Source organism: Oncorhynchus masou, chromosome 8, assembly GCF_036934945.1.
Source record: "Oncorhynchus masou masou isolate Uvic2021 chromosome 8, UVic_Omas_1.1, whole genome shotgun sequence".
Taxonomy (NCBI): domain Eukaryota; kingdom Metazoa; phylum Chordata; class Actinopteri; order Salmoniformes; family Salmonidae; genus Oncorhynchus; species Oncorhynchus masou.
The window spans coordinates 43480887-43497017 of NC_088219.1; the positions used below are offsets into that span (position 1 = coordinate 43480887).

Sequence of the window (16131 nt, forward strand, 5' to 3'; positions counted from 1 at the left end):
CTTGTCTGATGATTTTTCAAATGCGCTTTGTTGCTCGGTCCGAGCCTATAACGTGGGTCTTCCATCCTCCTCACTCTTTCAAGTCACCAGCCTCCACTGGTTTCTATACATGGTAAGGAAAAACTCTGGGCCTGTTATCTTTCATTATATCAGCTGGGAGTTCAACCTGACCGGTCTTTATGCACCTGGTGTCTTTTCCACAGGAGGCCATCTTGATTTCGACGTCCAGCCTGAGGAAGGAAATCGCAGCCACATTTCCAGACGAGGCCAAAGGTTCGTAACAGGAAGTGGCCACTGACAAACCATCACTGAAAGGAAGTCAAAAGGACTAATAGTTCACACCTTTTATATACTTCTGGGATCAAATGAATGGACATTCTGTACCATCAGCATGTTTTATTCAAGGATAGAAGATCACAGCACAAGTGAAGAACCATAAGATGTTCTTGGTGGTACTCCTTGTCTTTTGGATCAGGTCAGCAGGTGTGTTCCATCTATATCCACTGTTACCCTTTTGTCCTATGTATCTACTATCCCCTGTGTATAGGATTCCATGCGAATTTAAACGTCATGTACATGCATCTTTTTTCAAATGTTATTTGTTCTCAAGACACACATTACAGAACATTCATGAAGAATAACAAGTCAATCAGCACAATGCTAACAATAAATAACGCAATACATTCTTTTGGATCGTTCAAACTCCAACAGCTGCATGCCTCAGGATGTCACAGAGGTAAAGGGTCAAAGATGACGAGACAATGTTTGTGTCACGGTTTGACAGGATAAAATAAACTCTGCAGCCAGTACAGCACAGTTGTGTGAATGCCTTAACCTCACACACCCCTACATTCAGCAGGAATGTTATGATTGCATTGGGTTGGCACGAGCCAACCTACAGTGCTATAAATGGAAGCTTAATGTGTTCCGATGTTGGTATTTTTACTGTGTTAAGTGAAAGCCACACAAGGTTTGATTGGATAACGTAATGCAACAAACATGTCACTTAATTTGAGCCATACTGTCTATAAGCATATGTCTCTGAAACGAATTCCTTTAACGTCTAGGATAATACAATCTCCCCTCAGTATGAGAAAGTTGATATAACATTTGCTTTTGAGGACTTTTTTAAAAACAAACATTAGAAACATGAAAAAATATTTTTTGTTTGTTTATATTTACATTAAACATCAGTTGCCCTATAATTAGAAATGTGTTTTTTATTTGACCAAACTAGCTATAAAAAAAAGCATAAAAATCTAAAGGTTTCCAGGACTTCTGTGTGGAATGTGGAGCGTGGAATTTCATTTTCTACTGTACACAGAGAACCAGTATTAACTCCTGTAAAACTTAGATTGTACACTTTTTTTGTAGCTCGCTTTGTAAAATAAAAAAAACACATTTCTAATTTATATTATTTGTTACAAACCAAGCCCACAGCTTCATATGTGAAAGAAAAACGTCATGTATTTCGTCACAGGGCTACAGTAATTCCCAAGAAAAATGGACTACCATTCAGAGAAGGGGGCTTGTGAGAGGAACCAGTCATCTCACCATGTGGGGTGAGTGAAGCTGATATTATACTGCTTGGCCCAGTGTGCGAACACCTGTTTCTCCGTGATGAACCGATGGTGGGGCCCCTTTCGGCCCTTCTCGCTCTGCAGGTAGGTGACACACTCTTCTGGGCCCCTGGGCTTGTAGTAGTGGTAGGGCATCTTCTTGGGCTGGGGCTTTTTTCTAGGAGAAGGGGTGCTACAAATGACTGCATTGACAAGACAATCAGCATACATAATGAAAAGCAATTACTCTATGGCTCCTTTGTAGACAAGAAAGATAGATACCCGCACACTGTCGAATGCTCCCCTCGCTGTTTTACAGTGCAACGTTTCGACCCAAAAGTCTTCGTCATGCTTCTTTCATAGAAACACAATCATAATACATAATATTACATTGTGTATATGAAAGCAATCCTGTCTATTGCAGACAATGGTTTCATAATAAATCAGTATTATAGATGAACCATTTGCTCACTGAACACATTTAGGATTACACAATGTAATAGTTTGATTTTAAGTGATTGATAGATTGCTATTAGCGATTTATCGTTATGTTTAGCGTTTGTTCATACTCACCCACAGTGACTGGGTGGAACCATCCCGTACACTTTAATATTGTCACACATCTCTATGGCGATCACCATGGTGAACCAGCCAGTGCTCAACCAGGACTGAGACTTCGCTCTTTGGAAGGAAACCGTAGGATAACATGTTAGTGAGAAAAAAAATATATATTAAGAAAGCTTTTTTTTTCTTGATAGGGGCATTTCTATCATTAGATGCCAGGAAAATCCTCATGTTGGGATCATCATCATTAAGAAATGTAATTAGAATTCAATTAGAATTTGATTCATCAATTGAAGCCGAATTCCATATTGAATTGAAATTTCATGAAACCGAATTAATTTAGCATCATCCCCATTGTTCCATCCTCATCCCCACCTTCATCCCTTTCACCCACCTGTCTCGCCCAGTCTCTTTCTGAAAGAGTGTATCAAACTTATGCATCTTGCTGGGCGTGATGGTGAAGCTGGACAGGTTACTGTAGGTCATGCTCACTCTCTGGATCAGACGGTAAAGCGTTCCTTTAGCCTCTCGACCAATCTTGGTGGGCGGTCCCCAGAATATGACCGCAGAGTTTGCTTTATGGTCCGTGTGGTTGAGAAACTCGGTGGGCCGCCTGACCACCCTGAACACGCTGGAGTGGGCCACCACTCTGAGAGTGGTCCGGTTGCCCACGTCACGCTCGAACCCTGTGGTGGGGGCGTCGTTCATGCGGATCACGCACTGGGTGTGGTCGATTTCCGGTCCGGCCCCGCTGCCCAGTACGTGGCTGGAGCTGGTCACCAGAGCACAGTGGTGGCAGTGCAGGGTCATATTCTGGAGAGAGAATGGATAAATGTCAGGAAATATATACAGTATATAATTCTCTTTCTCTCATGCAGGTCTTTCCATTAAATGAGTCCCGTTTATCCATTTGATATTTAAGTAGAAATTGTGCACCAATATTGGATTTTAAAAGCCCGCTATATTAAATTAAGTGCCCTTTAATATAGACCACATGCAAAATGCAATACATCTGATTTTTATATGAATAATGACAAAATGTCCCCATGTGCACTCTGCTTTCTCAGGAAGATTTTAACCCACGAAGCCCCCAAAACTCTCATTATAATATATATATTTAAAGATTTTCAAATTAAACATTTAACATCTAATAGTCAAATCATAGTGTAAAAGCAGGTGAGCTGTTTCTACTGGTGTTTTGTGGTGTAAAATTAAGTGGGTCGAGCATAACAGGTCAAGCCTTTTACCCAGACAGACAGTTGCCCCTCACACGCTTTAAGAAATCCATAGACAGTTGCCCCTCACACGCTTTAAGAAATCCATAGACAGTTGCCCCTCACACGCTTTAAGAAATCCATAGATAGACATTCAGTTGCTCCTTCCTGTTGCACACAACAACCTAGCTAGCCTAGCACATAATGTTTTTGTTACAGCCTTACTCTAAAATGTATCAAATAAACCATATCCTCAATCTACACACAATACCCCATTATGACAAAGTAATAAACAGTTTCAGACATTTTTGCAAATTTATAAAATAAAAAACACATACTCATGTAAATAAGGTATTCAGACCTATTGCTATGAGACACGAAATTGAGCTCAGGTGTATCCTGTTTCCATTGATCATCCTTGAGATGTTTCTACAACTTGGACTCCACCTGTGGTAAATTCAATTAATTGGACATAATTTGCAAAGACACACACCTGTCTATATAAAAGGACCCACAGTTGACAGTGCATGTCAGAGCAAAAACCAAGCCGTGAGGTTGAAGGAATTGTCTAACGCTGAGACAGGATTGTGTTGAGGCAAGGCTCTGGAGAAGGATACCAAAAATTGTCTGGAGCATTGAAAGTCCAAGAACACAGTGGCCTCCATCATTCTTAAATGGAAGACATTTGGAGCCACCAAGACTCTTCCTGGTGCTGGCCACCCGGTCAAACAGAGATCGGGGACAAAGGGCTTGGTCAGGGAGGTGACCAAGAACTGGATGGTCACAGAGACCTCCAGAGTTCCTCTGTGGAGATGGGAGATTCTCCCAGAAGGACAACCATCTCTGCAGCACTCCACCAATAAGGCCTTTACGGTAGAATGGCCAGATGGAAGCCACTCATTAAAAACACACATGACAGCCCTCTTGGGAGTTTGCCAAAAGGCACCTAAATGACTATAAGACCATGAGAAACAAGATTCTTTGGTCTGATGAAACCAAGATTGAACTCTTCGGCCTGAATGCCAAGCGTCACATCTGGAGGAAACCTGTCACCATCCCTAAGGTGAAGCATGTTGGTAGCAGCATCATGCTGTGGGGATGTTTTTCAGCAATAGGGACTGGGGACTATTCAGGATCAAGGGAAAGGTAAACGGCGCAAAGTACAGAGAAATCCTTGATGAAAACCTACTACAGAGCGCTCAGGACCTCAGACTGGGGCGAAGGTTCACCTTCCAACAGGACAACAACCCTAAGCACACAGCCAAGACAACGGAGGAGTGGCTTTGGGACAAGTCTCAAAGTCCTTGAGTGGCCTAGCCAGAGCCCGGAAAATCTCTGGAGAGACCTGAAAATAGCTGTGCAGTGATGCTCCCCATCCAACCTGACAGAGCTTGAGAGGATCTGCAGAGAATGGGAGGAACTCCCCAAATACAGGTGCCAAGCTTGTAGCATCATACCCAAGAAGCCTTGAGGTTGTAATCGCTGCCAAAGGTGCTTCAACAAAGTACTGAGTAAAGGGTCTGAACACTTAAGTAAATGAGATATTTTCATTTTTTTTGTGGGGTACTGTCGATTGATGAGAAAAAAATTGTAATGCATTTTAGAATTGGGCTGTAACGTAACATTTTGAAATAGTTAAGGGGTCTGAATACTTTCTGAATGCACTGTAGGTGGGAATTTCAGTACTTCAGCATAGGGTTCTCATGGTTCTATTTAAAGTCATGTTGAGAAACTTCCATAAACATTGGTCATATTCAAATAACATTCTAACCTCTTGATACTACCCATCCCGTATCCGGGATCGTGAATACAGCCTCAGGCTCATTAGCATAACGCAACGTTAACGATTTCTGAAAATCGCAAATTAAATGAAAATAATATGCCTGCTCTCAAGCTTAGCCTTTTCTTAACACTCATCTCAGATTTTAAAAATATGCTTTTGAACCATAGCAAATCAAGCATTTGTGTAAGAGTATTGCAAGCTAGCTTAGCATTTTGCGTAGCATTTAGCACGCAATATTTTCACAAAAACCAGATAACCAAATAAATAAAATCATTTACCTTTGAAGAACTTTGGATGTTTTCAATGAGGAGACTCTGTTACATAGCAAATGTTCAGTTTTTCCTGAAAGAATCTTTGTGTAGGAGAAATCGCTCCGTTTTGTACATCACATTTGGCTACCGAAACGAACCGAAAATTCAGTCACCAAAACGTCAAACTTTTTCCAAATTAACTCCATAATATCGACCAAAACATGGCAAACGTTGTTTAGAATCAATCCTCAAGGTGTTTTTTCACATATCTCTTCATTGATATGCCGTTCGTGGAAGCCTGCTTTCGTCTCAGAATCCCATGGAAAAATACCAGCAGCTGAAAATGACGCACCAATTTCGACGGAGGACACCGGGAGGACACCTGGAAAATGTAGTCTCTTATGGTCAATCTTCCAATGATATGCCTACAAATACGTCACAATGCTGCAGACACCTTGGGGAAACGCTAGATAGGGCAGGCTCATTCCTGTCGCATTCACAGCCATATAAGGAGACAATGGAAAACAAAGCCTCAAATCCTGCTGATTTCCTGGTTGCAGTTTCATCTTGGTTTTGCCTGTAGCTCCTGTTATGGGGCACTCACAGTCAATATCTTTGCAGTTGTGGAAACTTCAGAGTGTTTACTTTCCAAAGCTATCAATTATATGCATAGTCGAGCATCTTTTTGTGACAAAATCTCTTGTTTAAAACGGGAACGTTTTTCATCCAAAACTGAAATAGCGCCCCCAGAGTTTCAAGAGGCTAAGAATGTTATTTAACCTTTCTAGCGCAACATTCCACTGAAAAGGCAGTGCGTGAAATTCAATTTTGTTTGTTTTGAAATATGTCACTTTCACACATTAACAAGTCCAATACAACAAATGAAAGATAAACATCTTGTTAATCTACCCATCGTATCTGATTAAAAAAATGCTTTACAGCTAAAGCACAACATATGATTATGTTAGGTCATAGCCAAATCGAAAAAAACAGCCATTTTTCCAGCCAAAGATAAGTCACAAAAAGCAGAAATATAGATAAAACTAATCACTAACCTTTGATGATCTTCATCAGATGACACGCATGTTACACAATACATGTATGTTTTGTTCGATAATGTGCATAGTTATATCCAAAAATCTCAGTTTACATTGGCGCCTTACGTGCAGTAATGTTTTGATTCCAAAACATCCAGTGATTTTGCAGAAATACTCATAATAAACATTGATAAAAGATACAAGTGTTATTCACAGAATGAAACCTAGACTTCTTAATGCAACCGCTGTGTCAGTTTTTTTTTTTTACTTTACGGAAAAAGCATAATCTGAGAACGGTGCTCAGAACTCAAAACAGCCAGAGGAATATCCGCCATTTTGGAATCAACAAAGTTAGAAACAACACTATAAATATTCACTTACCTTTGATGATCATCATCAGAAGGCACTCCCAGGAATCCAAATAGCCACTTGTTGTTAGCGTGTTCAGCCCAGTAATCCAGCTTCATGAGGCGCAGGCACCTCATCCAGACAAACTCAAAGTTCCGTTACAGTCCTTTAGAAACATGTCAAACGATGTATGGAATCAATCTTTAGGATGTTAACATAAAACATCAATGTTCCAATCGGAGAATTCCTTTGTCTTCAGAAAAGCACTGGAACGAGAAGTAACCCTGTCGGGAGCACGCATCATGAGACCAAGGCTCTCTGCCAGAACACTGACTCAAAGAGGTCTCATTAGCCCCTCCTTTATAGTAGAATCCTCAAACCAGTTTCTAAAGACGGTTGACATCTAGTGGAAGCCCTAGGAAGTGCAACCTCATCCATATCTCAATGTGTATTCGGCAGGCCAAGCTTTGAAAAACTACAAACCTCAGGATGTCCCACTTCCTGGTTGGGTTTTTCTCAGGTTTTTGCCTGCCATATGAGTTCTGTTATACTCACAGACATCATTCAAACAGTTTTAGAAACTTCAGAGTGTTTTCTATCCAATATTAATATGCATTTATTAGCATCTGGGACAGAGTTAGTTCACTCTGGTCACTCTATTCATCCAAAAGTGAAAATGCTGCCCCCTATCCCAAACAGGTTAAAATCCTACATTCCATTCTCAGCTTCAACAAAACTCTCATTCCATCTTGTTAAGTGTGTTATGTGTTGGCCGCGCCCACTAAATTCAGCCACACCTGATCCTAATGAGTGCTTTCCCCCCCTTTGAAATGGGGTCTGTTTGAATAGACACACATTAACAGCTTTGTATGAGTTAAATAAAGATGGCATGCTAGCTCCATCCTGGTGGCTCAGTTGACTAATTCCATGGATAGAGAACACAATAGTGTTTACACGATTAATGCCAAAGCAAATTGATTTCCATGTGTCCAATCTGCGCTTGGAGTTCAAAACACTTAACCCAAACTAAGCTAGCAGTATTATTAAGTCTTATTGAAACATGTTCTCAGAACATTAATTACCTTCAAAACAACCTGTAATTTCCATTCCCAAACATTAATGAAACCTCCCTTTAACCTAAAAATGTACATTCCCAGAACAGCTGAAATTTATCTTGCGTTCTCAGAACGTATAAAAAATGTTTTGTTTTACCGGTCAGGAAACGTATGGCTTCGTTCCCAGAACCAAAAACATTCCCACAACTTCCAAGGAACCAAATGTGCTAGCTGGGAAGCTTCCATTCCCTTGTCACAAGGGGATTTGCGACTGATTTTAAGTCAACCCTGCTACTTTATTTGGCACATTATAGGCACTATTTTCTTTTATTGTATCTCTTGAGATGGGAAAACATTTTGATTATTAAGTTGAACATGTGCGTTGAGTTGAACGTTTTCCCCCACACCAAGTTACACTACATAAAAAGGGACTCATTTAAATGAAAGACCCATGCACAAATATAAACATACACTGCATATGTACTGTAAACAAGCACACCACAATTCTACACAGCTATATGAACACAGTTGTATGGACTGTGCAACAGCTTTCCACTAGGGACAGTGAAGTTTTACTTCATTTTGGACTTGGGATGTTTCTAAAAATAAATGCATGTTTTGTTTCTGGGCTGTGCATGATTGCGTCTATGAATCACGCAGTACATAGCTACATTTAACCAGTGTTAAAAAATAAAATAATGTATCCACCGATACAACTTGATGCCGCAAGTGTGAGCGGGAACAGGGTTCAAATTACACCTAGACTACTGGAGGTGCCCTAAAAATAGCTGACTTGACCCAGATTATTTGAACCCTTTGGGGGAAGCAAATGGTAATGTTTTTAATGCATTTAAATGTTTATACTGATTGTTACAAGGGTGCCATGCATATTAATCTGACTATTACCACCACATTATGTTGGGTAAGCTTACTGTAGGGGAGAGTGGGGGAAGTTGAGCTAAAGGGATACCTTGAGCCACTCGTTAATAGGAAACCATACATAAAATTAATAATTTGACCAAATATTTAGGAAGAGGTCATCATTCCATAGAGTCTGAAGGATAAGATCACATGGAAAAAGTGATAAGCAAGTTAGGTCCCAAAAATGTGTTAGAGGTTTTATGATGGTTTTATGTATAAAAACTAAAGTAGATCATTTAAAGATTGTTTTATACATCAGTTGGGGTCTAAGCTTCAATAGGAGGTCCTAAACCTAGCATGAAAGTGCATCCTTGCAGTGGTGTAAAGTAGAAATACTTTAGTCATTATTGATATTTTACAACTTTTTACATCACTACATTCCTAAAGAAAAGAATGTACTTTTTTACTCCTTATATTTTCCTAGACACCCAAAAGTATTCGTTACATTTTGAATGCTTAGGAAAATGGTCAAAATCACACACATATCAAGAGAACATTCATGGTCATCCCTACTTCCTCTGATCTGGCAGACTCCCTAAACACAAATACTTGATTTGTAAATTGTCTGAGCATTGGACTGTGCCTCTGGCTATCAATAAATACAAAACATCGTGGTATAAGCTATTTTTAATTATTTATACTTTTACACTTATCCTTAAGATATTTTAGCAATTACATTTACTTTTGATACTTATGTATATTTAAAAACAAATACTTTTAGACTTTTACTCAAGTAGTATTTTACTGGGTGACTTTCAAATGAGTCATTTTCTATTAAGGTAGCTTTACTTTTACTCAAGTATGACTTGTAACTGTGTGGGCTAATATAGTAAATGTTTGCCATAGGGTAAGTTGAGCCAATGGCCATAGGGTAAGTTGAGCCAATGGCCATAGGGTAAGTTGAGCCAATGGCCATAGGGTAAGTTGAGCCAATGGCCATAGGGTAAGTTGAGCCAATGGCCATAGGGTAAGTTGAGCCAATGGCCATAGGGTAAGTTGAGCCAATGGCCTTAGGGTAAGTTGAGCCAATGGCCTTAGGGTAAGTTGAGCCAATGGCCTTAGGGTAAGTTGAGCCAATGGCCTTAGGGTAAGTTGAGCCAATGGCCTTAGGGTAAGTTGAGCCAATGGCCTTAGGGTAAGTTGAGCCAATGGCCTTAGGGTAAGTTGAGCCAATGGCCTTAGGGTAAGTTGAGCCAATGGCCTTAGGGTAAGTTGAGCCAATGGCCTTAGGGTAAGTTGAGCCAATGGCCTTAGGGTAAGTTGAGCCAATGGCCATAGGGTAAGTTGAGCCAATGGCCATAGGGTAAGTTGAGCCAATGGCCATAGGGTAAGTCAGTACTGACACTCCTAGGCGGCTTAAATTACCCTGTTCCACAGCTCAACTTACCTGTAATGTTTACATTAATTCTTGAGGGATACACAACATCCTGAAATATGTAGATATCTTTGTTAGAAACCATACTATATTTCTCTAGACGGTTCAATTTGCACCGCTCTCCACTACCTGTTTGTAGTGTACTGCATGTTCTGATTAAATACTTGTTCTGCCCTATGTACAATATGTTGAAAAAAATATATATTTTTGGTTGAGCTCCCATGTGTTTTATATTAGGGTGGCCTTCTTGACCAGGTCTCCAGGATTAAATAGACGTTCCATAGAATTTCTCTGTAATTCCAACCCTGAGTGTGAGTTACCTTGTTTCCATAGACAGCAACATAGCCCTCCTTCCCTGCCCATTTCTTGAGGTCGGTGACCTTGATGGCGTGATGAGGCGTGGACGCCCTGAAGGGACTGTATAGGGGGCTGATGTCGTTGCCACTGTTGGAGCTATAGAGGATGAGGAGGGTCATAAGGAGGAAGATGGCTCCGAAAATCACCATCTTCTGGCTCTGCTGCCCTTGCTGGACAAGATGAGGGGGGTACATGTAAATGATATACGTCAATAGTTATTGCTGTGTTGTTTGTTACTCTTTAGTGAGACTGTTACAGGAAGGTAACAAATCAATTAACTGGCCAGCGTGTACACTGTATCTGGTTGTGGGTGCCGAGATCAATGTTAGTGCTTTGTTGTCGATCTGACTTTGAGTAAAAAAATAAAAATAAATTGAAAGCTGCTCAAATCCCATTTGCAGTGCAAACTGGTGACTTAGTGCATTCAAACTCCTTCACTTTTTCCACATTTTGTTATGTTACAGCCTTATTCTAAAGTTGATTAAATTGTTATATAAAAAACGTTCATATATTTTAACTGAAATATTACATTTACATAAGTATTCAGACCCTTTACTCAGTACTTTGTCGAAGCACCTTCACCAGCAATTACAACCTTGAGTTTTCTTGGGTATGACACTACAAGCTTGGCACACCTGTATTTGAGGAGTTTATCCCATTCTTCTCTGCAAATCCTCTCAAGCGCTGTCAGGTTGGATGGGGTGTGTCACTGTACTGCTATTTTCAGGTCTCTCCAGAGATGTCCGGGCTCTGGCTGGGCCACTCAAGGATATTCAGAGACTTGTCCCGAAGCCAGTCCTGCATTTTCTTGGAAGTGTGCTTAGGGTCGTTGTCCTGTTGGAAGGTGAACCTTCACCCCAGTCTGAGGTCCTGAGTGCTCTGGAGCAGGTTTTCATCAAGGATCTCTCTGTACTTTGCTCCATCCATCTTTCCCTTGATACCAACTAGTCTCCCAGTCCCTGCCACTGAAAAACATCCCCACAGCATGATGCTGCCAACACCATGCTTCACCGTGGGGATGTTGCCAGGTTTCCTCCAGATGTGACGCTTGGCATTCAGATGTGAAGCTTGGTTTCGTCAGACCAGAGAATATTGTTTCTCATGGTTGGAGAGTCCTTTAGGTGCCCTTTGGCAAACTCAAAGAGGGCTGTGATGTGCCTTTTACTGAACTGTGGCTTCCATCTGGCCACTCTACCATAAAGGCCTGATTGTGGAGTGCTGCAGAGATGGTTGTCCTTCTGGAAGGTCCTCCCACCTCCACATAGGTACTCTGTAGAACTGTCAGAGTGACCATCGGGTTCGTGGTTACCTCCCTGACCAAGGCTTTCTCCCCTGATTGCTCAGTTTGGCCGGGTGCCCAGCTCTTGGAAGAGTCTTGGTGATTCCAAACTTCTTCATTTTAAGAATAATGGAGGCTACGGTGTGTTCTTGGGGACTTCCAATGCTGCAGACCCTTCTTGGTACCCTTCCCCAGATCTGTGCCTCGACGCAATCCTGTCTCGGAGCTCTACGGACAATTCCTTTCACCCCATGGCTTGGTTTTCACTCTGACATGCACGGTCGACTGACAGGTGTGTGCCTTTCCAAATCATGTCCAATCAATTGAATTTACCACAGGTGGACTTCAAGTTATAGAAACATCTATCATCTAACATCTAACATCTAGGAAGCGGCGCAGGTCCTAATCCAGGCACTTGTCATCTCCCGTCTGGATTATTGCAACTCGCTGTTGGCTGGGCTCCCTGCCTGTGCCATTAAACCCCTACAACTCATCCAGAACGCCGCAGCCCGTCTGGTGTTCAACCTTCCCAAGTTCTCTCACGTCACCCCGCTCCTCCGCTCTCTCCACTGGCTTCCAGTTGAAGCTCGCATTCACTACAAGACCATGGTGCTTGCCTACGGAGCTGTGAGGGGAACGGCACCGCAGTACCTCCAGGCTCTGATCAGGCCCTACACCCAAACAAGGGCACTGCGTTCATCCACCTCTGGCCTGCTCGCCTCCCTACCACTGAGGAAGTACAGTTCCCGCTCAGCCCAGTCAAAACTGTTCGCTGCTCTGGCCCCCCAATGGTGGAACAAACTCCCTCACGACGCCAGGACAGCGGAGTCAATCACCACCTTCCGGAGACACCTGAAACCCCACCTCTTTAAGGAATACCTAGGATAGGATAAAGTAATCCTTCTCACCCCCCCCCAAATGATTTAGATGCACTATTGTAAAGTGGCTGTTCCACTGGATGTCATAAGGTGAATTCACCAATTTGTAAGTCGCTCTGGATAAGAGCGTCTGCCAAATGACTTAAATGTAATGTAAATGTAATCTCAAGGATGAGCAACTGAAACAGGATGTACCAGAGCTCAAATTCAAGTCTCATAGCAAAGCGTCTGAATACTTATGGAAATGTAATGTTTTATTTTTATACATTTGTAAAAATCTATAAAAAAACAGTTTTTGTTTTGTCATTAAGGGGTATTGTGTGTAGGTTGATGAGGAAATTCTTTAATTTAATCAATTTTAGAATAAGGCTGTAATGTAACAAAATGTGGAGAAGGGGGTCTGAATACTTTCCAAATACACTATGTCAAGTTTAGGTTTATTTAGCATCTTTGCACCATATGCAACATACATAATGTTATGATATAAATTGTACAAAACATAGGTCTATTATGGACAGTGATTCAGTAAATATACTTGATAGCAAATTCTACAAGAACAGTTAATTTAATCTATAAATAAGCATTTCGGGTGCCTTGTAGTTATATTTATGAACAGTAACTGAGGGTGTGTCAATACTCAGAATTAACTTACCTTGTCAACTAGCCTCAGCCCCATGCTTCTAGATCAGGCTGAGTGACATCACGTTGTGCTTTTCTGGTCACCACCCCTGTCAAGAGTCAGATGATCCATAGTGAATATACACCATTTCATAGGCTGCTTTCATAGGCTACAACTCTTGCATAGGCTGCGTGTGCTTATATTGTCAATACCATGTCACTAATCCTGTTGTTGGTCACAATCGTCATGGGAAATAATACAAAAGCAATATATTGTGCTGCAGAATAATCTAGTGTTTATTGCATTGCAAAGAAATAAGGAAAATAAAAAACATAGTGGTTGCCAAATTCTTGAGAAGTGTGCAATTCCGAATGATAACATAAATCAGCCTAGGCCCTATCTGTTTTACAGAACAGGTGCAGTGGTTTATCAAAACAAACACCCCTGGTTTAAATAGAAAGGGATATTTGTTGCGCCCACATTTCATTTTAGCGCACCGAAATCTGTTTGGACAAAACTGTTAATCCGAGCCTATCGAAACATATTAAACATTACAATCCAATAGAATAAAGCTATCACTATGGGAGACATGACAATTTTCCTAAACCAGTTGCCTCACCGCTCACGCAGCCAGATAGAGACGATTCGTGTTGACACCATAAATAGCTTTATTTTAAACCATAATAGCGGATAATGGCGGTCATTCAAAAATAACAGTGGATTAATGACAAAATGCAATGAAAACGAGGGTTGCTTACCAACTCAGAGTTTTATCCATATGAGATCCGTCCGTGCACCATTGACGTTTGATCTGTCAGCGCTTGCACCATCTTCCTGCACAATTGTAGGAGGGGACTGGCTCCCCAGCTAGCACATATTGTTAATTGGAAGTTGTTGGAACGATCGTTTTTGGTTTCTCATTGGTTCTGGGAAAGAAGTCATACGTTTTCTGACCGGTAAACAGAACGTTTTTAAACATTCTGAGAACGGAAGTGAAAATTCCCACCTGTTCTTGGAACTTAATTTTTAGGTGCAGGGAGGTTCTGAGAACGTTTTACTATGGTTCCCTGAAAGTTTTCCTGGGAGGTTTTATTAACATCTGAGAATGGAAATTATAGATTATTGGAGGTAATTAAATAACGTTATGAGATCATTCTCTAAATGTTGTGAATGTTTTGAACTAAAATTAAAGGATATGGAGTTTAATAACTTTCATATAATTTTTCAGTAAGACTTTTAATAACACTGCTAGCTTAGTTTAGGTTAACTGCTTTGAACTCCAAGCACAAATGAATTCGGTTAGGCATTAATCATGCAAACATTGCTTATTGTGGCATGGCATCAGTGAGATTTAAATCAATGCTCTTCTGTTCTCTATCCATAGAATTAGTCCACTGCGCCGCCAGCATGGAACTAGCATGACGTGTTTTTTTAAACTTATACAAAGGTGTTAATTTAAGTCTATTCAACCAGACCACATTTCAAAAGGAAACAAGCACTCATTAAGATCAAGTGTGGCCAATTAGTGGGCGCGGCCAACACACCCAAACGCTGAGAATGTAATTTTAAAAGTATTCACAACCATAGACTTTTTCACATTGTTGTGTTACAGCCTGAATTTGGATTCAATTGAGATTGTGTCATTGGCCTACAGAGAGACTAAATAGAACCATGACAAAACCTGCAGAAAATGTAATGCTGAAAGACTGAAATTCCTACAAAAGAACATTGTTTGCTGATGTTCTCTTACCTTTGAGAACATTCCCATTGTCAGACCAGTTGGAAAACAATCCTAGAAGTAATGAAATACTAATACGATTCCTTAAATGTGCTAATCAAGTATCCTGCACCATTTCTAGAAAGTTGTGGGAAGGTTGTATGCAAAATAAGCATAGGACAACCATGCTCTCAACAAGCTCTGAAACATGTGGTTCACAGAATGTTTTGTGCTAGCTGGGTTGCGTCATCAACATTTCATCACTGCAGTGGAAATGCCAGGGATTTGTCTAATAGCTGGTGGGTTTTATAATTGCATATAATTTACAGCACTCAGGTCATACAATAAATACAGTATATTATGTATGGCATAAGAATATGATAATCATGATGACTAAGCAATTTCTGGGTTGTACGTTTGTCAAACAATTAGATATGAATGAATGGGCCATTTTGTATTTATGTAACAATTTCTCGATTATTAAGATGTTTAGAAATAATTTATAAAGACAGAAGCTAGAATTTGAGGATAAATTGCAAACATTGAGCACCATCAACACTCGGTGGTCTCTCATTAAACCATATCAATGGGTTAAGATCACCAGCACAGCTGATCTCAATTTATATTATATATATATATATACCACTCCCTAAAGAGATAATCTACTGTGGCAATTTAGGCTACTCTACACATTTTAATGATGTAAAGCTTGTGTTGGTATACTTACTTTTTGCCAATTAATTTAATCCATGAGTACAACTTGTCCTATCTTATCAAAAGAGGAAAATAAAGTATTCCTAAACTGTCAACATTAACATTGGTAATTTAATCAAGCCAATAATGATTGAGTTAATATAATCTGTTTTCATTCAGTTATAGTCAAATCAATTTATGTCAAATGACAAATTATATTCTAATGTGGCCCAAACATAGATATACTGTATTGTACTTCACTGTATAGTAAACGAGGAGTACAGTTCAATACAGGAAAGTAGAGTACTGTACAGTACTCAGAACTATACCCTTCTCGGATTTACTGTACTCGTGTTCCTTACATTTCACTGGGTCTGTAGTTTTACATTAAATAGTTTCCATTAATTACCAGCCTCGCTATTTTCAATGTCCCTGCTGGATCGATTTTTCATTGGGGCCTGGAGTAGATAACCTAGACGCA

General features: G+C 40.4%; 1 protein-coding gene across 2 annotated transcripts; it reads right to left on the bottom strand.

The window, feature by feature from the left end:
- Window positions 1-382: 382 nt before the first annotated feature.
- On the bottom strand, window positions 383-14087 carry LOC135543958 (alpha-N-acetylgalactosaminide alpha-2,6-sialyltransferase 6-like). 2 transcript variants are annotated; one of them, XM_064971272.1, is made up of 7 exons: window positions 13999-14087; window positions 13274-13349; window positions 10428-10634; window positions 2518-2936; window positions 2133-2240; window positions 1842-1910; window positions 383-1737 (listed from the first exon to the last, which is right to left on the bottom strand). In XM_064971272.1, the coding sequence occupies exons 2-7, from the start codon at window positions 13295-13297 to the stop codon at window positions 1551-1553; spliced, it is 1014 nt and encodes a 337-aa protein (XP_064827344.1). In that variant the 5' UTR covers window positions 13298-13349; window positions 13999-14087; the 3' UTR covers window positions 383-1550. The 2 variants fall into 2 exon arrangements, with proteins under 2 accessions (XP_064827344.1, XP_064827343.1); XM_064971271.1 differs by having other exon boundaries at window positions 1842-1913.
- Window positions 14088-16131: the final 2044 nt, after the last annotated feature.